General features: G+C 42.6%; 3 protein-coding genes across 6 annotated transcripts in view; 1 reads left to right on the top strand and 2 right to left on the bottom strand.

The window, feature by feature from the left end:
* Nucleotides 1-23527, top strand: part of syt11a (synaptotagmin XIa) — a 201391-nt gene that overhangs the window by 98106 nt on the left and 79758 nt on the right. The window lies entirely within an intron of this gene.
* thap7 (THAP domain containing 7) lies at nt 5942-12700 on the bottom strand. Of its 4 annotated transcripts, none has more exons than XM_017481123.3 (5): nt 11905-12700; nt 10285-10364; nt 9565-9720; nt 9264-9380; nt 5942-8603 (listed from the first exon to the last, which is right to left on the bottom strand). In XM_017481123.3, exons 2-5 carry the CDS (start codon nt 10362-10364, stop codon nt 7250-7252), a joined length of 1707 nt encoding a protein of 568 aa, XP_017336612.1. In that variant the 5' UTR covers nt 11905-12700; the 3' UTR covers nt 5942-7249. The 4 variants fall into 4 exon arrangements, with proteins under 4 accessions (XP_017336612.1, XP_053540053.1, XP_053540052.1 ...); XM_053684078.1 differs by having other exon boundaries at nt 9565-10081; XM_053684077.1 differs by having other exon boundaries at nt 11566-12700.
* Nucleotides 12846-18298, bottom strand: s100v2 (S100 calcium binding protein V2). Its single transcript, XM_017481127.2, has 3 exons — nt 18142-18298; nt 16057-16188; nt 12846-13999 (listed from the first exon to the last, which is right to left on the bottom strand). Exons 1-3 carry the CDS (start codon nt 18151-18153, stop codon nt 13829-13831), a joined length of 315 nt encoding a protein of 104 aa, XP_017336616.1. The 5' UTR covers nt 18154-18298; the 3' UTR covers nt 12846-13828.

Below are 23527 nucleotides of genomic sequence, written 5' to 3' on the forward strand. Positions count from 1 at the left end.
TTTGTCTTTTAAATTTATACCATCCAGTTTAATCCAGTTATATTATTCCGAGGGAATGGCATCGATTACCATCATATACTGATTGACAGGTATGTAAAATAAAAGCAAAAAAAATATCTTTCTTAAACCAATGAACTAAAAAGAGAGAGATATTCTGGTGTATAATCTGTTTATTCTTCCAAATTAAGCATTTGTGAGGGGAGGAACTGTGTTTGTATGAAATCATCCACAGTAACAGTGCCTGTTTATGAAAATTGGAAAGTTTTACGGGAAGCTTATTAATATTATAATAACAATTAAGGAGAAATTCGATTCCACCTAGTTCTCCAAAAATAATATTATGGATATAATACCATAATTCATCTTTGGAGCGAATATAGCTTTGTATCCATGTGATTTTAAATATATTTCTATATTTAAAGAGCGCTTGCATGAGCTCTTCTTTATTTTTTCGGTTGAAAAGTGGATAACAGACCAGCATATATAACCGCATACCGCCACCTACTGTACAGGAGTGTGTAATATCAGGGTTTTACATTCTTCAGACACACTTTCTTTGGCATCGCCTTTTCCTTTTCTCATTTGATTTCAGTGCTCTCTTTGCAATCTCATCTGCTTTCTCATTACCCTCTACACCAACACGAGCCTTTGTATTCTTCACATCATTGTAAATATTTCCAGCAGTAAATCATCTCTAGATGTTTCTTTCGAGCTCAAGCTACTAAGAGCTGCAGCAGAGTCTGAACAAATTACGACTCCCTCAGGCCGTACCTCTTCTATCCATTGTAATCCTAGGATTATGGCAACTATTTCAGCTGTGAGTACAGAGACTCTATCGCGAATTCTTTTGCGTATGACAGCATGAAACTCCGGTATATACACTCCTGCTCCTACATGCTCACTCCCTGGGTCTTTAGATCCATCAGTAAATATTGGCATGTAATTAAAAGAATTCCTTTTCACATAATCATGGACCAAATATCCAATATTACCTCTTCTCTCTTCTGTTCCACAAGATGAAAGGGTACTGGGAATATCCATGGAGGGATACAGTGTTTGGTCCATAGTCTAACCTGTTTAGACCGTATTCCTCAGCTACTGTATGAATATTCCAATCAAATCCTTGACCTTTTCTTTGTTGTGCATATTCCCAACAATCACACAGCACCTTTACAGCAGGCTGTTCCTCTCCAGATCCTTTCAACTCAACCCAATATGCCTATGATAACTTTGAACGTCTTAGATATAGCGGTAACTCGACAATATCCACCAGCAATGCATTAGTAGGCGTGGTTTTAACTGCACCAATACTGAGTCTTAGCACTTCGGAAGTTTGTCAAGTTTTTCCAATGCACTTTTGGCTGCTGCGCCGTATACCATACACCCATAATCAACACACGGCCGTATTAAGGCCCTATAAATATCCATAAGTGATGAGAGAAGTGTCTGCTCCACTGATCTCGTGAGATTCGGTACCTTTTTGTTTCAATCTGATTAATATGATTCCTCCGTATATGTTTCTCATCAAACCACAAGCTTGAACTCTGTTCCCCTTTCCATGTTTTGACCATGTCGTTTGAGCTGTACATTATCTGGTCTTTCCTTTCTAGTATCGAGCATGTAGCATGACTTTTGAAATCCCCGATCATACGACCGTCTTTCAACATTCAATATAGCACTCTGGATACAATTAGGTACGTTTTTTAATATGTCCCCGCTCCCCACGCCCCCCTTTTCCATACAGCCCCATCATCTGTATAAAGTGATGATCCAATGTCTCTACCAACACTCGTAAAAATATCATTTCTCATAACGTTAAACAGGATAGGGTTAATAGCATTGCCTTGAGGAATACCATTTAAAATAATAGCATCTCCAACTTTAACAGCGAATGCCCGAATAGTCAGGAAGTCTAAAACCCAGGAGCTCTACCAATTCTCTGCGTTTTAATCATTAAACCTTTTAATGATATCAAAACATCCTGTAGTCATAACCGCGTTCATGCCAATCGCTTTCTTCTGCTTCATTGCTAACTTTCACTAAGGCATCTGTCGTAGATCTTCCTTTACGGAATCCACTTCAACATGGGCTTAACGATTGTCTTTGTTCCAAATAGTATGACAGTCTACGAGCAACACCCGTTTCTATCCATTTACACACGAGATGTTTACGCAATAGGCCTGTAGTTTCCTGCATCGGTTGGGTCTTGACCAGGCTCACCAAAAGGTAGCATCAGAGCACTTTTCCAACAACAACCCCGTAATGCGCTTTCTATCCGTATCTTATTAAACAGATGTAATATGATTTCCAGTTCTTCATCTGGTAATTGTCTAAACGTAGCACAGCATAACTGGTCTCGTCCTGGCGCCGTGTAATCACTGCTCTCTAAGACCGATTTTCATCTCGTGTAAACGTTAAGTCCATGTCAAGAGCCGAACCATCGCCATCATCAGAATGAGCTCTTAAAACGTTCATCTTTTCGTCGTTTGTGTATTTCATCTACGTGACGTCCGCTATGCACGCTCGCAAACTTCTTGCCCTTTAGATCTGCTTCCTCCTTATTTGTAATTGCCAGAAAATCTCCATCGGTCAGTACTGGGATTTTAACCCATTTCCTTTTCCAACTCATCTTTTTAATCATTCAAATGTCACCCAGTTGCACTTCAATGCCAGCGGAGGAGCAGAACTGTCTCCGTGCACTCTTTTTGGATGACCTAGCCTAATTATTTTCCTTGCCCTCGCTACCTTCCATTGATAATCAGTCAGGTCATCCTGACTCAGATGGTTTCTTAGAGTTCTGAACGCACGCTTTCTTTCTTTAATAGCGTTATTTTTATTATTATTTTTTTTTTTCACGTTCGTCGTTCCACTACGGAACCGTTTTCTTTCCCCCCCTTCATCGTGCTCCTACGGACGTTCAAGGGGACGTTCACAGGACGTCCAGCGGCCATTCGGGACGCTTAGGGGACTTTCACTGAAATGAACACATTAAGTAGTGTTATGACTTGATATCCTCTGACATCCTCGGAACGTCCGCCAGCGAACGGTATAAACCGGACCGAATGTGGACCTAAGTGGACGTTCGTGACGTCCCGGGGACGTCCCCTGTTTTGACGCTTGACGGCTCCGTTTTCAAATCCTCGATGATCGGTTACGTCCAGCCGCGGCCGAAGTCGAACACACCTATTCATTCCTACTCATATTTACATCTATACATCTTTATACAGCCATACTCTATTTATTTATTAGATTTTAAGCAATTTATTATTTGCTCGATGCTCACTGTAAACACTTAATTTCTTGAAAAAATAGAAAATAAGAACTGCAAAGGACAAAATGGTGACTGAAGGGTGAAAGAGCGCCTCCTAATGTTGTTCTGTCCATTACGCACAGTAACTCTGGGCTTCTCAAATACAACTGTTTGGGCAAATGAACCCAAACAGACGTTATGAATGGTCTGTGACCCCAAGCCTTGACCACGCCTACATCTTTTACATTCCAGATGTATAATATATGACCACTGTAACATTTGAACATTTTATTATGTTAGTAACATACATACGTGGAACAGACGTGACTAAAAACCAAAGGAATATTCCTTGCACCGACTTACCAGTCCAGCGGTAACATCCAAAACATCCCCGTCCATCAGGTTTACAAGTTGAACTGTAAAATGTTTAGCAATTTTATGCACAGTAACGTAAAAAAAAAAAAACTTTCCGCCGCCGTCGTGATTGTCGTCATGATCTGCACCTCAATTGGACCTTCCGACCTCGCATACAAAAGTATTCCCTAATTAATAAACTCGAACTGTAATAGGAAAACTAGCTAGTGTTAGTGTTCAATATTAAGGGTCTAGTGTAGTACATAAGCATGCGATTTGAGTTCGTTTAATAACGTGACAATTCTAACTATAAACGCACGAAATCCACGTTCAGTATTTCTAATATTAATTGGTCAGATAAACGAATCAAACAAAAGTGAGTTTCTTTTACGACCCCACGTGGTGTCACTTTTATAGGGCGCCATTACTTTTGTTTGAACTCAGTGGCTAGTCTAATAATAATAAAAACCATAGATTTGCATACTTAATTAAACCCCCTATAGATTTGCATACTTCATTAAAAACCCCCATAAATTTGCATACTAAATTACCCCCCCCATAGATTTGCATACTAAATTACCCCCCCCATAGATTTGCATACTTAATTAAACCCCCTATAGATTTGCATACTTAATTAAACCCCCCATAAATTTGCATACTAAATTTACCCCCCCCCCATAGATTTGTGTACTTCATTAACCCCCCCATAAATTTGCATACTTAATTAAAACCCACACAGATTTGCATACTTAATTAAACCCCCCATAGATTTGCATACTTCATTAAAACCCACACAGATTTGCATACTTCATTAACCCCCCATAAATTTGCATACTTCATGAAAACCCACACAGATTTGCATACTTAATTAAACCCCCCATAAATTTGCATACTAAATTTATCCCCCCCATAGATTTGCATACTTCATTAAAACGCACACAGATTTGCATACTTCATTAACCCCCCCCCCCATAGATTTGAATACTTCATTAAAACCCACACAGATTTGCATACTTAATTAAAAACATACATTTGCATACTTAATTAACCCCCCCTCATAAATTTGCATACTAAATTAAACCCACACAGATTTGCATACTTAATTAAACCCCCCATAGATTTGCATACTTCATTAAAACCCACACAGATTTGCATACTTCATTAACCCCCCATAAATTTGCATACTTCATGAAAACCCACACAGATTTGCATACTTAATTAAACCCCCCATAAATTTGCATACTAAATTTATCCCCCCCATAGATTTGCATACTTCATTAAAACGCACACAGATTTGCATACTTCATTAACCCCCCCCCATAGATTTGAATACTTCATTAAAACCCACACAGATTTGCATACTTAATTAAAACATACATTTGCATACTTAATTAACCCCCCCTCATAAATTTGCATACTAAATTACCCCCCCATAGATTTGCATACTTAATTAAACCCCCCATAAATTTGCATACTAAATTTACCCCCCCCCCCATAGATTTGCATACTTCATTAAAACGCACACAGATTTGCATACTTCATTAACCCCCCCCCATAGATTTGAATACTTCATTAAAACCCACACAGATTTGCATACTTAATTAAAAACATACATTTGCATACTTAATTAAACCCCCCCTCATAAATTTGCATACTTCATAAAACCAAAAACCTCTTGACCTTGTTAGAATAAAATGTTTATCTCATGGTGAAGTCACGCTCAAAAGTCACGCCTTTTTGGTTGGAAAATCATTTCTTTCTTTCTTTCTTTATTTCCTTCGTCATCATTCACTCCTCTTCATCTTTTGCTCTGGGTTCTCTGGTTTCCTCCCACCTCTAAAAAAAACACGTCGCTACGTGGACTGGCGGCTCTAAATCGCCCCACGTGCGAATGTGTGTGTCCAAGTCCCGATGCCCGTTGTTCCAGGGATTCACCGCGACCCTGATCGGGATAAAGAGTTTACCGAAGATAAATAAAAGAAAATAAACAGTTATAAATCCTTCTGCATATAGATCGTGTATACTTTAGACAGGTATGTGATGAACTACAGGTTCAAAACAATTCTTCATCATCATCCGGAACACTTCTACAATAATACTTAATAAGCAACACTAATTCCGGCTTGAACTACGGTCGCGTGCGTCTCTCGGAGAGGAAAAAGGAAACTGTATATTACAATTCGTCTACAAAATGAAAAGAAAATCAGAACGCTGAAGCGATATCGAGTGTGTGCGGCTTTTAAAGTACGCAACGAGGTACGTAAAGATAAAGGGCATCGGAACGTTATTTCCTCGGCGAAATGAGAACCGAACAAAAGTGAAGACGTTGCTCATGAAGAACGCATCAAAACTTTTATTTGTAAAAAAAATTCTAATAATAACAGTAATAATAACAGTAATAATAATAATAATAATAATAATAATAATAATAATACGTTTATTTATGAATGAAAAACAAGTGCTTGAAGAGGGACATTAAATCATTTGTTCCAATATAGTACATCCTCCAATGTCATCTTCTCTTTTAAATCAGCCACACACACACACACACACACACACACACACACACACACACACACACACACACACACACACACACTTATCCACATTGACAGAGATTCTGGAGAGAAAACGTATGATCTATAATTACAGCTTGACTTAAGAGTCAAATTATGAAAATAAGTTTAAAAAAAAAAAAAAAAAAAAAAAAAAAAAACCCACTTGCGAGTAATTAGTAACCTTATATCACTCGACAAAACTAGGCTTTGGAACACTTCCTAAAATACTGCATTCCGAGTATTCCTCTTTCATACAGACAAATAACGACGACACCTTGTTCACCGGATTGAACGAGTTCACGCTACATATCGTTTTCTTTCATTTTGGCTGGTCACAGCTACGCTACAGGAACGGCCGTAAATCAGTTCGCTGTTACCCCAACCCGGTCAGTTCTTCTTAGTGGTTCGTCGGTAAACACCTAAATACTTGTGAGCTACTCGCTAGCTTGGGCGTTACATACTATGAAGTATTTATGAGAAGCCAGATACGCGAATATTAGAGCGAGAGGTTGTTATCGTCGCAGTAGCTACGCGTCGTGAGCGAGCTAGAAGTCGAGGACGAAAACACGATGGACCTTTAAATGCGACGCCAGCTTTACATTTAAAAAAAAAGTACGTTAACGCAACGTACACAAATTAAGTGACGTACACTCACCGTCCAGTTTATTAGGAACACCTTTAAACCCGCTCGTCATGTGTTTAATGAACTCGTTAGGCCATTTTCGCCTTTTTCCAGTGTTGCAGTTTGAGTATCCCGGGCCTTCCGCAGCTTCAGGTTCCTGCTGTCGTCTGAGACGAGTGGAAGCTGATGTGGTCTTCTGCTGGAGTGGCTCATCCGCGTCAAGTTACAACGTGTTGTACGTTACGGTGGTAAAGAGTTTACGCGTTGCCGATCGGATAACTGTGACGAGCAGGTGTCTCTAATAAAGTACGCGGTAAGTGTATGTCATGATTATTTCTCCAGATAGAACGGAGTAAGTTATCGTACAGGGAGTACGCTATAGTAAGTGAAATAGTTGGTATGGTTAGGCAAATGAATGAATGAATGAATGAATGAATAAATAAATAAATAAATAAATCAGCATAACTAATCGATAAATTCACTGCTGAGCTGCAGCTGAAACCCTTCCAGATGTTCCTTTAGTCTCTGCGTGACGTCTCCACCCACCAGCGTGGCTCTGACATTTGCCTGCTGGTCATTTTTCAGCGCAGTATGACTCAGCCCCATGTCGTCGCTCTGAACGTTTAGCCCGTCTCCTTGTTCGCTAACCACGTGCTGCAAGGTTTCTTCCGTCACCAGTATCGAATGGGTTTGCTGAATGGAGGCTTCTCCACCGATCCTGCTCTTCTCTTTGGTTTCAGAAGACACAGGAACCAAAAATACATGACACATCCCATCTCCTCCGTCCTCGCTCTGGGTCACGCCGATGTCCGTCGTTGACGTATCTGGATGGAGAAGGCCCAGATCGGGTTGCAGGAGGTGGAGGTGCTGTAGCTGAGGCGAAGAAGTGACGTCTCGGAACGTTGCTGTGGATTGCGTAGGTCCAGAAAGTGCATGCATCTGCAGGAGCATTTCAGGCTGAGGGTGAAGAAGGGTAAGCTGCTCAGGATTGATGTTCTGATGCACGGGAGGTTTCGATTGGCCCTCTGATTCTCTTAACACTCTGGACGTGTTCCTTCCTCTTGCTCTTCTGCCTTGGAACGCTGTGCTTCTCTGAGATCCCGCTTGATCCCTGCCTTCTTTGGCTTCCTCGTCCTCTCTTCCTCGTCCACAATAAAAACAGCAGCCTTCCTCGTCTTCCACGCCATCCCTCAGCTTAGCAGCGTGTTCCTTCCTCCAACTTTCCTCTGTAAGAAGCTCCATTTCTTCCCCTGTGCCCTCTATCTCACTCTCTTCCATCCCTTCCAGATCCCTGTCCTGTCCTGGTCTGGCCAGCTTCCCACTCTGACGAGCCCGACTCGACCGAGTTTGGCTTTCATAGCTCTCCTTCCTTCGATCTTGAATTTGAGATAAAGTCTGCTTGAGTCTGCTCTCTTGGAGGCGCAGCAGCGTGAGTCGGAGACGGTTTTCCCGGCGACGAGCAGCCCTGAGCAAACGCAGCGCCTTTTCCAAATTGTCCGTGGCTTTCTCATAGCGTTTCCGCCACTCCAGCGGGCAGAGCTGAGCGTAGCTGTGCTCCTTGGCAAGGTAAAAGCCGGGAGGTGGAGGGAGGCGCCTCATGTAGCGCGACGGGGAAGGTGGAGTAGTGGGGATTTCCGTGGGTTGATCAGGTGCAGGTTCTTGTAAAGGTAAAGATAACGGAGCGGCGTTTTCATTTTTATGTTCTTCTTTGGTTATCTTGACGCTCTCAGCTTCTTCATGTCCAACAATGTGTACCAGAGCCACTTTAATCTGGGTCTCCTTACTGTCTGAGCTCTCTTTATCAGCTCTGGTCGTGGTGCTGGAGAGAAATTCATATCAAACAAGCATGTTCAGACAAATCGGTGTTCTAAGAGTTAATGTTTCTTATATACGCAGTACATCATCATCGACGGGAACTAAATGATCGGACAGATCCGTTGCTACAAATACACACAGTCATCTGTAAAGATCTCCATTAAATACTAGCAGAATGATACTGTGTGTTTCGCTCCTTCTCAAAAGGTGAGCTGTTTCACCGAGATATAACGCAACGTGATTCAATATTGTGCAGAAAGTTTAATTCATGTTTAACAAAATAGATTTGGGGCTGTGGGAGGACACCCCTCCTTCACCTAGACGGACAGGCACAACGGCCACGCCTCTTTCAGAGACCGACAGGTCACTGGGGCTGGCACAGAGGCCACGCCTACTTTATATGGGCTGACACAGGGGCCACGCCTACTTCACCGAGGTTGGCACAGGGGCCACGCCTACTTCACCGAGGCTGGCACGGAGGCCACGCCTACTTCATATGGGCTTACACAGGGGCCACGCCTACTTCACCGGGGCTGACACGGAGGCCACGCCTACTTCACCGGGGCTGACACGGAGGCCACGCCTACTTCACCGGGGCTGACACGGAGGCCACATCTAGTTCTAAGCAGTTTATCTGTGTGTGTGTGCTGGAGCTGAGACGTACCTCAACTGTCTGTCCTCATTCTGTGTTTTTCCTCTTCCTCTAGAGGATTTGCCTTTATGCCCAGAAGGGATTTCAACCAGTGTGGGCACGGCATCATCTTTCAGTCTGCGATATCCGCTGTAGGATGAAAAAGTAAGATAAAACAATATCAACACCTCCATGTTGAGTATTCTGACTTCATAAGGTACGTTTTCAGGAGCCTTAGGTGCGTTTATTCAAGAGGAACTAGGATAACGTTTTAGTTCTTGCTCCACTCCTCTTTCTCACACACACACACACACACACATTCTGAAACACCCACCTGACTCCGGAGAGTTCGAAGCTGTCGGGGGTGAAATGTTTGGAGCAAAAATAGATGTAGTCGCTCTGAGGCTCCCAAAGCCCTTTTCCTCCGGGACCTTTGCGCCGAGCATTGACAATCCAGGTAGTACGGCGAGGGTTTCCCTTCTTTGGCAACCTAAACATCATTAAAATCAAATGAAAAGGAAAAAAAACAAAAAAACATATTGTGCCAGCATAAAGACAAAGACTGTTTCAACTTTAAAGGGAAACTCCTCCCCAAAGCACATTAAATATGTTTATATTGAATCATTTCTGATGTGTTTAGTGATTCTGGTCGGTGCTGTATTTTCGCTATTCCTGTGAGACGTTAGCGGTTGTGTGCTGCTCTGATGTCACATGGAGACGTTCAAGGCGAAGATGTTGGCGAAAATGCTGCTAAAGCGCCGCTGCATCGCTCTCTTTAGGTAGAGATGAAGCGAGGGATAAATCCCACTGCACCACTGGTAGTCAAACCACGTGTTGGGTAATGTACGGAACTACTGGTCAAAGTGAAAACAGACCAACATTTCGATGAAAGAAGTTTCCATGGAAACCCCCGCCCCTCCAAATCAGTTCACATGAAGGTCACACGCTTATTACCATTTTCAGGCTGGATTTTTCCTTACAAGTACTCGCATTAAAATCTATTCGTATCAATTCAGAAATGATAGACATAAGTAAAGTAGCAGCTCTCACTCACCTGTGAAAGGTGACTCCAGCGAAACGAGCCTCTTTGTTGTCACGTGACTTGCAGCCAGTGACAGAGCAATGTCTGGGCATCTAGAGGAAAAAAAACAAACAAAAAAAACCCCCACTATGCCTAAATTTAGTTTAACAGAACAAAATACTGACAGTTTCAGTCTCAGTTACGACACAATAGACAGTCCCTCTAGGATTTTGTGATTTTCGCAGACGTGAACCAAATCAAGGAAACTCCGCAATATTCGGAGGAGCTCGCAATTTTTCATAATTACCGCAGATATTGTGCAGATCCAGGTCGAGATGCGTCATGTGACGTCATCACGACGCGCACTCAGCCAAAGCCGTCTCAGATTCGCGCGCGTCGAACACGAGTACAGCAAAACCGGTCTCATTTACCAACAAACATCTCGTGCGATTGCGATTGTACGTCATCTTCTACAAAATCATTTTTGGCCACATCACAAAAAAACTCCTCTATGGACTGAATAGAGAGATATTTCTGTACATTATATAATTACGTACATTAATTAGTTTGGTATATTCTTTTACGCCATTACTGGTATGCTCGGGCTACGGATGTAACAATCCGACGATTTGGATCAACTCATCCATGCAATGTTTCTTTTCTTTTTTCTTTTTAATAAAAGAATTTAAATGAATCCATACAACAGTCATAAATCAATTGTTATTGATCGCAATCGAGTACAAAAGCGATTCTTATTGAAGAAAGACAAAGAAGTGGTGTGTTAAAAAAATGATTCATATTTTCAAACTGATGTAGAAATAATTCGCCTGTAACTCTGACAGTTTTAAAACAGTCCATCTCTGCGTCATTATTCGTGAATTAATGCCAGGTCTGCCCCAGATTCTGTGGCCACGTATCAGTCCGAGGCTACCGAGTCATATCGGATCGGGGCCGATTCAGTGGTATCGTCGAATATCGAATCGTCGCCCTAAGAATCCAAATTGTATTGTACCATGTGGAAGCCTGAGGTTTACACAACTAGTCTGTGTTTTTCAAGACATTCTAATTAAAAATTGCTGCCACGTGTGTGTGTGTGTGTGTGTGTGTGTGTGTGTGTGTGTGTGAGTGAGAGAGAGAGAGAGAGAGAGAGAGAGAGAGAGAGAGAGAGAGAGAGAGAGAGAATGTGTTCTAAATTTGACATAAAACCTGATATTCAGCACTGCGCCCTTAAATATAGAATACGCATGCGCAGTAACACATATTGCGTACTACTTGCGCAATTGCTGCGCATTCTTGCGCATTGTTGATGCTCACCAAAGCAGCGTGTAATATTTTCCTCCACGTTCCCCAGCAGCTTTTTAATCGATCTCTGGTGCAGAGTGGTAATAAGTATTTGCTCGTTTCCACGTCACAGTGATGGACACGATCTGTAGCTGTAAATGCTTACCAAAAACACCTGTGATTATTCTGAAACCCGGTGTCGTTGCTAGCTGCGCTGCAGCACTGTTGTGTATATGTGTACACACATTACTTTCATATATTTTTTCCCGCACCCTTCGCTTTAACGCCCCGTTACAGAAATTTGAGTCTTTGAACCGCAGTTGAAATACAATACTCGCCATTTTGTCTGTAGAAGCGCATTTATAGACTTACCTTTCGACCTCACGAAGATGGCTGTCTTCTCCTTCCTTACACAAGCGCAACATGCAAACCAGCCAATCAGAGTACGAGCTGGGCGTGACGTCACGGGCAGTGTCGCAGCAGACACTTTTTTTTTTTTTTTTTTTTTTTTTTTTTAATCCAAAGCGATTTACAAACGAGGAAATACAAGCAAAGATTTATACAGCAGTGCTGTTGAATTCTGGCTTGTGATTGGTCAGAAGGTGTTGATTAATTTCCTGTAGCAGCAGCCTTGACAATAGTGCACCTGCCAATCACAGGTTTAAATCACTGCACTTGTACTCATGTTATCGATTCTATCGGAAGGGTTCATTTTTTTAGTATTAATATAATAAATAGATTTATGAACCAAGGAATAACGTACGGCGAAGATACGACGAAGCTCTCTGGAAGGGGAGGTTTATTTAACGTCGTCGGAAGGAGTCTCCAGTGTCAGAGTTTACACGTTGTGGTTTCTCCGTAACGTGACAAGCCGAGGTTTTACGTCCTCGATTCGCTTCAGTCGAGGGGAGAAACGAGGCGATTGAACGAGTGTTCATAGCTGCTCGAACGTAACAGGACCTAGCTGTTCTCGCAGACGTCCCGCAACGTCAGATGTAACCGTAAGAGGATAAAAAGTACAATTGATTTGATTGTTAATCAAATAAATTCGAATCATTGTCAAACTGCTGTCCACTTTAATGCGGTAACAGTGACTCAGCTTCATAACACCGTCACCTCGTTGATTGTTTTCCTATAAACAGCAAGCCCCTGGATAATCATTCCTCACTTGTTTACGCTTTGTGTGTGTACTGTAGTGGACCGAGAAGTCCAGCAGGTTTCACATCGGTGCGTCTGTTGATGTATCTGGCGGTATCTCAGTAGAATTGAGACCAAAACTCGGAACATCACAATATTGAAGACAGAAACAGGAAGATGATCATGGTTTGGCTTTAATTGTAACACATGTTTCAGGTTGCCATTTCATAGTAAGAGGAGAATTTCAAAATATAAATATGAGAAAATGATGTCAGAACAATACGTCCGAGGATGTATGAGCGGATTAGAGAATTTTAGGGCACTCGTATACACTAGAGGTCAAAAGTTCGGACCGGAATGAATAAATGTCATTTGCTTGGCTTTAAAGGGATTTTTTAATAACGAATCACTTGGGAACGTGTTGTGACGTTATAATGCCCAGAGATCAGTTTATTTCTCAATCAAAAGGTCTTCATGTAGTTCTCTTTCGCAATTTAGGCGGTACAAAATATTCTCGTTCGCGTCATCGTTCCGTATACGCGTTATTTCATAGTGTTAACGTCTTCATTATTATTCTAAAATAGTAAAAATAAAAAAAAAAAAAGTACAAAAACGAGCAAGGGTGCACAAACTTTTGACTGGTAGTGTATTGTAAAAACAGGAAGGTGAGAACAGTGTTATTACACAAACACACTTAACACGTCACGATACATTACTAGTGTTACATGTAGAAAAGCGTTCAGTAGCAGTGTACTGATTTCAGTTACAGATATTTTAGAAAAAAAATAGACTTTTTTTTTTTTTAATCGATTTATTTTTATTATTTTTTAATTTTTTACAAAACTCCAGTTTCTCATGATTTAAAGTGATAGTACAGTTTTACGCTTGTTGTTCCCTTTAGACGGTGTCTACTTTTTTTTTTGGTGACAGCTGGATAAAATGGCTTGAAGTCATGTTGGATTGCATCAGCAACATCACCAGGCGGAATATTCACTGGAATAACGTACGGTTAGTGTAGTGAGAGAGAGAAAAAACACGATGCTTAAATGAAGCGCAATCGAGAGAGAGAGAGAGAGAGAGAGAGAGAGAGAGAGTATGTTTTATTGGCTAGAAAATGTGGAAATCATCCCTCCGTGTTGACCTAACTGAAGAGCGGCGCTCACAGTAGAAGGCAGGTGCATTTGGACACTTTCTCGTGGCTCAGCAGGCCGAACTGAGACGTAGCCACGTTTTGGATCAGGCTCCAGAAGTGTTTGAAGGATATTCCCTCTCCATCCTTCACCCCCATCTGCTTCAGCACCTCCCCGAAGCCTGCGTCCGACCCTCCGGTCTGAAACGGGAAGAACCAGCGACAGGACTCTTACTGTTGGTCACAACACCTCATCGTTTCTATAGTAACAACTTGCTCAGGGACGTGTACGGCGGGCGGTGAACATCAAAAAAAAAGAAAAAATCTAATTGTTGATATGGGTTTGTGTTTAACATTTCTGGAAGGAGTCTCCAGTGCCAGCGCTTGGTAACAGTCAGAGGTAAAGCTGAAACTTTATATAAGGAAATCATTTTGTTTATGAATTCTGTTTATGAACGTTCATGAGAAAATAAAATCCTTAAAAAAGGTCCCGTGTTTTACTTTCTTCTAAATGGTTTATTTTCTTTCTTTTCTTTTCATTTATATTCTTTCTTCCTGTCTGTTCTTTTTTTCTTTCTTTCTTTACTTTTATGCGCTTCTTTCATTCCTTCTTGTTTTTTTTCCTTTTGTTTGTTTGTTTATTTTTCTTTCTTTTTGTTTGCTTCTCTCTTTCGTTTTTGCTTTTTTCCTTCTTTGTTTGTTTGTTCATTTCTTTCATTCCTTCTGTTTGTTTCTTTCATTTTGTCATTTTTCATTTCTCATCCTTTCTTTACTTCTTGCTTTCTTTACTTTTGTTTGGTTCTTTTTCTTTCTTTCTTTTTTTTTTGCTTCGTTCTTTCATTTTTGCGTTTTTCTTCTTTGTATGTTTGTTTGTTTATTTATTTATTTCATTCCTTTTCTTTGTTCATTTGATTTTTGCTTTTCTTTCTTTCTTTCTTTTTTCTTTCTCTCTCTCTTTCTTTCTTTCCTTGCTTCTTGCTTTCTTTACTTTTGTTTGTTTGCTTCTTTCATTCATATTTACTTTTTCCTTCTTTGTTTGTTTATTTTATTCCTTTTGTTTGTTTATTTCATTTTTGCTTTTTCTTTCTTTCTTTCTTTCTTTCTTTCTTTCTTTCTTTCTTTCTTTCTTTCGTTCATTCTTTCTTTTTCTTCCTTTCTTTCCTTCTTGCTTTCTTTACTTTTTTTCTTTGTTTCTTTGTTCTGCATCTTTTCCTCAGTCGCTCTGGGTTCATTTTTATTTATTGAATTTTATTAAATTTTAGATCAGGTTTTATTTTGATTCCTGTAAGCTCTACGAAATGTATAAGCCCCAGTGACCTTTCATAGCCGTACAGAATGAAATTACACGACGTCCGAACAACTTTGTTAAAATACATGAAATTTTCCCCATAACACCCGACAAAACAGACAGTAAGTCCTTTTAATAACACAGACGAGCGGTTTGTGGAAAATATCAGAAATAATCGACAATAAAATAATCTCGGCGTTTGGCATGACAGATCTGGAGTGTAATAACAGCCGCGATTCTATACTTTACTATACAGACCTGATCGTATAATGATTCTCACATTTCCGTTCTACTAACGGCTCGATTCCCTGAAGTGGGTGTGGCTAATGAAGGGTTAATAACGGAATCATTCAAAGAGTGGTAGATGTAAAAGGACGTGAAGGTAACAGTAAACGTGTGTAATATATTAGCGTAGGAGTGTTTGATGCGAAACTAACGGACGTTCTTTACTAACTCGGCAGTGAATGTAAATAAACGTGCTTCCTACTGTAGGTTAACAGAAATCTCATGCTCGCTCCTGTACCTCGTCCCTGCGCTGCGTGAACTGATCTGAAATCTGTGTGGCTTCCTGTTTCCTGCCACGGAGTATTAACAGGAGTCGTATTGAATGTCACATTGACGTGAGGTTGTGGTTTTATTCTGTTGGTTTAGAAACCTGTTGCAAAACCAGCTGGGGTTTTTTTTTTCCCCCTTTTTCTTTCCTTTCCCGAAATTCCACGTTAGGCCCGAGGCAGCCTGCCGAAACATGAACGGAAACGACAGGCTCTGACTAAAGCAGCCCGAACTCCTTCCTCTCTCGGTTCGAGCCGTTTCCACCGCGATTGTCTGGCACGCGCTCGAATCGACTGAAAGGAGTAAAAAAAATCGACGTGACAAAATGACAGCCAGGCCCGGGTGGTTTAGAGTTTCCTAACAGGGATCTGCGGCCACACCCTGCGAGCGTGTGGTAAGAAGCTGGGCGTGTACTTACCTTGACGAGGTTGGGCAGCTGCGAGGAAAGGAGATTCTTGAATTCATCTACCTTGAGCGTGGAGCCTTTATCACCCGAAGCAGCGTGGAAGTTTGTGACCAGAGTGTTGATGGCCTTCTCCAGGTCTGAAAACTGAATGAGAGAGAGAGAGAGAGAACGAGAGAATTAATCCTCAATTTAAAAAAAAAAAGGAAATATATATATATACTCTTAGATTGAATACAGTCTTAAAACTACTGACATTCAAAATCCGGCGCATCACCTACACGCCCATACCTGTAATACCTGTAAGTCGAGCCGCGGCAGCCCCGCCCCCTACACTCTTTTTACCCACAGACACACCTGAGCCTGAAAACACCGCATCCTGATCTCTCCAGGCCACGCAGGGAAACGACAGAGCTGTTTAAACCAGTCGCGCCTGGTCTTCAAGCCTCACGCACATAGGGTCGAGTCAGTTTAACACCCGCTCGAGCTCGTTGAAAGAAGCCGTACCGATCCATAATCTAACGCGGCATCTTGCCGGAATGACACAACAGTCTGTCTGGGGCTGTAACCGTGTGAAAGGTTAATACAGTGCAATATTTGTAGGAAATCTGCAGCACGGTGTCATATCTGTCCCTAGATTTGTACGACTCGATTGAAGTTAAGGGTTGAGGTTAAACTGTCAGATGAAATAAAAGTCGCCTGGTGTTTTTCCAGCCTTGTCCACGTTGACTGATCCTGTGCCATCTACAGCTCAGATTCCTGTTCTTGGCTGACGGGAGCGGAACCCGATGTGGTCTTCCGCTGTTGAAGCCCGTCTGCTACAGGAGCTCACGTTTTGTGCTCACCACGCTTGTAAAGTGGTCTTCCTGTCAGCACGAACCAGTCCGGCCATTCTCATCGACAAGGCCTGCAGAAGCGGACGTCTTTTTTGTTTTTCGCACCATCCCGTGTCAACTCTACGGAGTGTGGTGCGTGGAAATCCCAGGGAAATCAGCGGTTTCTGAACGATTGTGCCCCAAACAACCATGTCTCAGACGCAGACGTGTATTCGAGGGCAGTGGTGGCGGTGGTTAAGGCGTTGGCCGACTGCTCAGAAGGTCGTGAGTTCAAACCCCGGCGCCGCCAAGCTGCCATTGTTGGGCCCCTGAGCAAGGCCCTTAACCCTCAGATGCATGAATGCGATAAATGTAAGTCACTCTGGATAAGGGCTATTCTCTGTCAAAAATACAGCGAATGTAAATTTGACGTGTACGCGTGTTCCTAATAAAGTGGACACGATCACGTTCGGTCCTCTCTTTATCTAAACTGACTGAAACACCCCATATTCTCTGTGTTCTATAAAGGAATGCAGATGAGCTGATTGATTCCTCATGCTTTCCGTTTCCACACACACACACACACACACTCACACGCGTGCACACACAATGGAGAGACGCCCAGTGGAGCATATGGCCTCAATTAACATGATTGGTATGAATTCAGCAAACGCACAGGGTCACATCCACTAAAAGGCTCCGAGACCGTTTCACTGACACTCCTTATCAAACTTCACCTCATCTCCACGCCATCTCATCAGCACTTTATTAGATTAAAAAAAAAGACTTCAAGACTCGACTGAAACGTAAATGTAAAAAAAAAATTTCTCAACACGCACACACACACACAAAAAAACCCCCCCAGTTACGCAGATGAGAATCCCGACAGTGCTGTCCGTGTGCACGGTAACACTGATCCTCAGAGTTATGAGTGAGGTTTATCTGGTCCTGAGAGAATTCCTGGCATGCCTACTGCGGTAGACACGTAGCTAATGTTGACGGAAAACCGTGCGCGTTCAGGATCTGCGGTCTCCTCCGTAGCGTTCCGAAGACGATCCTCGTTAATGACGCGCCAAAAAATCGTTCTACAAAACTCGAGCTGGCATTAATGTCCGAAAAGAAAAAAGCAAAAACCCTGACATGACAACTGCGTGTCGTTTCTCGGATCTGGTAAACAACTTTCCGTTTAGCAGAGCGACCCGAAGACCCTTCGATCTCCAGGTAGACGCTCGTGTTTTTTTCTTCTCTAAAACGCACGCGAAAAAGCAAACGAAAAAGCCATTACCTGTTCCGCCATTTCAGCCGCTCCTTTCTCCTTCTCTTCAGCAATTTGGTGCTCGACCTTCCTCCGTTGCTGTCACATCTTGGCTGAGATCCTGAATCCTCCCACTCAGGGCGAAAAAAAAAAAAAAAGTACAACCCACCACCTACAGTGTCAGTGTGCAGTGGAGGAGGGGAGAAAAAAAAAAAGAAAAGAAGGAAAAAAACCACTCCTGTAATTCGATGCTTGGGGACTGTAAAGTGGACAGGGCGGAGATGAGTGCATAGTCTACTATTTTCCCTTCGCTCTAGTGTTCCAGAGCAGAGCAGAGGATATACACACACACACACACACACACACACACACACACACAGAGTTCCTCACATCTGGAAACTCTCAGCAGAAAGTTGGAACACATCTCAGTTGTTGTTTTGACAAGAACAGACTGACTGCAGCTGGGGATCTTTTGTGCGCTCGGAAAACGCCCGTCAGTTCGAGTTTACACCGAGATCGCTCATTAGATTGCGCAAGTTCATCAGATGAAAGTCTTATTAATGATATTAAAGCAGATTCCGTTTCTGCGGCTTTATATCTGTTCGCTGGAACAGGAAAAAGACGCAGCCTGACGACACGAACGAGCTGCGTGAAGTGCAAACGCAACACGTTCGTAAAACTGGTGAAGAGTTTTGTCAGCGTTGAATCGACCCCAGCTAGGCGGGGCTGGAACGGAGAGCGGTGTCCAAACTGATCGCAATGTCCCCGCACCCACACAGTCGCAGGCTTGACAGTACATACAGGATTTCGCAGAGTTGTTGCGGTCTAAAATGCGTTTTTTTGTGGGGTTTTTTTTTTTTTTGTTGCAGGAAGCTACTTGAATTGGCTAGGATGTTGGACTTGTGATCGGAAGGTCGTGAGTTCAGATCCCAGCAGTGGTGGCTTGGCACTCACAACCTTCCAATCACACCTTGAGCAAGGCCCGTAACCGTCAATCGCTCAGTCGTATGAAAAAAGTCGTTCTGGATAAGGGCGTCTGCCGAATGCCGTCGACGGATTGGCGAAATCGCAGGCGCTTTTGCGGCGATGTTTGTTGATAAATTTGACTCTTTAGCTGTGCTCACGTTCGACGCATGTGACTCGAAGAGGCGCTTGATGTCACCTGACGTGTCTCGGCTCAAATCGGCGGTAATTTTCGAACGATTTGGAAGCTACGCTGAACGTGTGGAGTTTTCGCTTGATGTTGTGTTTGTGTCTACAATCGCGAGTTACTGACTCGATAATACGAGATCCTGTAGCGACGCGGAAAAACTAAAACAACCGCCACGTAGAATACACGGTCAGTGGAAAGGTTGAACATTTACGGAGTAGGTAAAGCTCAAGAAACTGACTCGAGTTAAATCCTTAAGAATTAGAAACAGTAAGCAATGAATAATGAATCAGAGATGAGCAGATCGTTTGGTATGGTCGTTCGATTCGTAGTCGCCCGGACACGTGCGTTTATTTATTTGGCAGACAGCACACCAGGAAGCTGGGGTCAGGGTGCAGGGTCAGCCGTGATGCAGTGTCCCTGGAGCAGACAGGGTTAAGGGCCTTGCTAAGTAGCAGCTTGGCAGCACCAGCGGTTGAACCTCCAACCTTCTGATCAGTAACCCAGAGCCTTAACCGCGAAGCCACCCCTGCCCCCTTTAGTGATGAGTAGATCTAATGGTCTTGCTCAAACACCCAACAGTAGCAGCTTGTGGGCTTGGGACTCAAGATCACAACCTTCTGACCATATCCCAGATCAGTGTTCACCAACCATATTCCTGGAGATCCATCTTCCTGATGACTTTAGCTCAACAACTTTAGCAACCATAATCGTGTCCACCGGACCATCTAATCACTGCCTTAAGAAGTTCTCGATCAACTAAACCAGGTGTGTTAGATTTTGGATTGTCGAAGAAACCTGCAGGAAGGAAGAGGGTTGGTGACCACGGCTCGAGTCTCTGTGGCGCCCCAGACTGCAAACAAGATCATCAGCATCCAACAAATCAGCACGAAAAGTCCTGCCTGTCTGTAGACCTGTCAATCATGTCGCCTGTCATCCAGAGAGCCTTTCTCTTTTGCACTAGCATTCACATGCTCTAACCAAGGGGCTAATGTTTGTTCATCGCTAGTCGTGGCAGTTAAACGACATTCTGGTGTCTTTTTCCGGCGTGTATTTGTTTTTCAGGTGGCACGTGAAGCGTAAAAAACACTTAGGGCTCATTTTTTTCCATCTTGTGGCTTTCACATCATAGTTCATGCATGACTACTGGAGTAAACAAAAGTGGCACCAACACCTAATTAGCATTGTTAGCACATCATGTTTTATCGTGTCTAGTGTTTCAATTCGTCCGGTATTTATGACTCAGCGACTCAAAGTACAGTACTGTACCTCCATGAATGTAAGATGGCGATGCTCACTTCGTCATGGTCAGCGATCCAGCCAGCAAACGCGGTTTAAATAAACAAAGGCTAATGCTAACAACTCTCCGGTTCATATTACACATTCATGGCGTGGCTTTGCAGGATTAACTGCAAGTCTTCTGTTCCCATGTTTTTTTTTCCGGTGTTTCAACTCCGAAGATGATTTTTTAACCATTTCTGGTTACATTTAATGTTAGGAAATGCCCACTTTAAGGCTTAATCAGCTGCGTCACATGACCTTTTCGCTGATTATTTTCCTAAAACAACACACCCTCGGGTGTTTTAGTTCTTGCTCCACCGCTCGTTATAATGATGACAAACCAAGTTCCCGTCATGTTGTTTAGAATGCTAGGGTGTGATTGGGGGAGAGTTTGACGTAATCATGCGAGTAGCATTGCAAATGAAGTAACAGTATAATGAGCCAGGTGGCATTAGTGGAATTAGTTTAGAGAACCAGAGAATGGGACCAGAATATGAAGAAATAATCTTGTAACAACAAAGTGTGTGTGTGTGTGTGTGTGTGTGTGTGTGTGTGTGTGTGTGTGTGAGATATCGGATATAAAGACTATAGTGGACTACATCATGCACTTTGGCTAGTTTGCGTCTTTAGGACTCTCCAGTTACTCACACACACACACACACACACACACACACACACACACACACACACACACACACACACACACACACACAGGGAGTAATCCTAAAATCCTACACAGTTCGACTCAAACTTTTGCCGAGCCCAAAAGTCTGGCACACTCACCCTCGCACGTTTAAACGCTCGTTGTGCAACATCATGTATATTACACACAAAAGCTACCTCGCTCTGCAACTTCTGCGCAGTTATTTTCACACAGACCGCTTTCATGCTATGACAGGTTTGTGACACACACACACACACACACACACACACATAGTGGGGTGCAGAGAAATACGTTTCAGTTACACCCCCAGGCAGTCGCCGTGCTCAGGATCAGGTATGAAGTGTAAATAGAAATGTCGAACAGATTTAGTAAAAAGGGTTCGACTGCTTTTAAGTGTAACCGTTTTCCGAAAGCCGTGACGGTGGATCTGAGACCAAATGGCTCTCAGGAAAAAACAACTGAAAGTTTTCTCAGAATATTCGGCGTTTGAATCGGTATCAGACCAAGCGAGATCATTTAGAAGGAAGCTGCGGTGGTGGAAGATTGTACTGATCTAGACGTCGTGGTGGCTTTGGGGAAACGTTCTATCAAGTATAATGTCATGTATCTAAATCACAGGGAAAGTTCTAGTATTTTACATTCTAGTTAAAGTAAGAACATGCAAAACTTCATTGTGAGATATGGTCTCCGATGAGAGAGACGCCAAAGCAACCACATCTACGTTAACATGTAATAAATGAAACGAGTTTTTTTTTAAAAAAAAAAACCCACTTATTATTATTATTTTTAATCAAAAAAAGAAAAAAAAACATTAAAAAATGGTCTGACCAGCTGTGATGTAAGATTAACTTGTATTAGAATGATGGGAATGGAAGAGTATGGAGAAGGAAAGGAAGGGCTCATGAGCCATTGCATACCACATCATCTGTCAGACATGGTGGAGGCAGTGTTATGGCGTGGGCGTGTACGGCTACCAATAGAACTGGGTCACTGGTGTGTATTGATGATGTGACTGATGATAGACGTTTCAGGATGAGTTCTGAAGTGTGTAGAGCTTTACTTCCTGCTCAGATTCAATCAGCAGTCAAATGCTGCAAAACTGGTAGGACGGCACTTCACAGTACAGATGGATAACGACCCAAACGTATCACGAACGCGACCCAAGAGCTTCTTAAGGCAAAGAAATGAAATGTTCTTAAATGTCTGATGGACTCGAACCCAAGTGAGCATGCTTTTCACTTACTGAAGACAAAACCGAAGACCCACAAACAAGCAGCAACTGAATGCGGCAGCAGAAAAGGCCTGGCAACGCATCTCAAGGGAGGAAACTCAGTATTTGGTGATGTCCATGGGTTTCCAGACCGAGAGCAGTCACTGACCGCAAACGATTTGCATCCAAGTATGAAAAGTAATCCTAATATTTACAATTACGTTCGTTTGTCCAATTACTTTCGAGCCTGTGAAAATGGAAGGAGTCTGTAAAAATAAAAAGTCTGTAATTCCTAAACGGTTAATGCAGTATTTTTGTTAAACCCCTTGACTTACACCTGAAAGTCGACACTTCAATCGCAGCTCAATTGCTTCACTTCAAATCCGTCGCGGTGGCGTACAGAGGCGAAACCACGAAACTCGGTCTCGCCGCTGTCCGAATACTTATGGACCTGACTGTGTATATTGGTGTATGTTTGTTATTCAATAGCACATATCGAAACCGTGTCAAAACAACATCCATCGCATTAGGAAAGCTAACATTTAGCTAACGAACGCTCGATTAAAACACCTTTAAGCAGAATAACTGTGTTCGTCACGGTGTCTGTTGAACTGGCTCCATGTTTACTTCAAATGATATTTACAATAAGCCTAGGCAAGTTGAGAAACTGAATAAAAAAAAACAAAACATTTCTATATTGTTTCCGGACCCGAATTCTGACCAAAACTGGCATTTTCTTTTTTCATTTTTCCCAATTTTCTTTCAATTTATCAAACCCCATCCGCCGGCCAGCTTTACAACGGATACCACATGAGGAAACGGATTCCTCCGGGATACGTGAAGCCAGCCGATCACATCTTATCGATTCTGCTGCTCGGGCTGCACCACAGGACAGCGTAACACCCTCAGAGGTAACCTCTATCTGCCCTCTTCCGCATACATGCTCTCACATGTCCACAATTGGCTCGTGTCGAATGCAGCAAACCGTGAAAGCTGTTCTGTTGCGCCACTCGGGAGCCCCAACACTGGCTTTTGACCCTTCAGCTTGATTCATTCCTTCATCTAAAGTACGCGCTTTATCCTAGTCAGGATTTGGGCGGATCCAGAGCTT

This window comes from Ictalurus punctatus, chromosome 12 (genome assembly GCF_001660625.3).
Source record: "Ictalurus punctatus breed USDA103 chromosome 12, Coco_2.0, whole genome shotgun sequence".
Classification (NCBI taxonomy): Eukaryota; Metazoa; Chordata; class Actinopteri; order Siluriformes; family Ictaluridae; genus Ictalurus; species Ictalurus punctatus.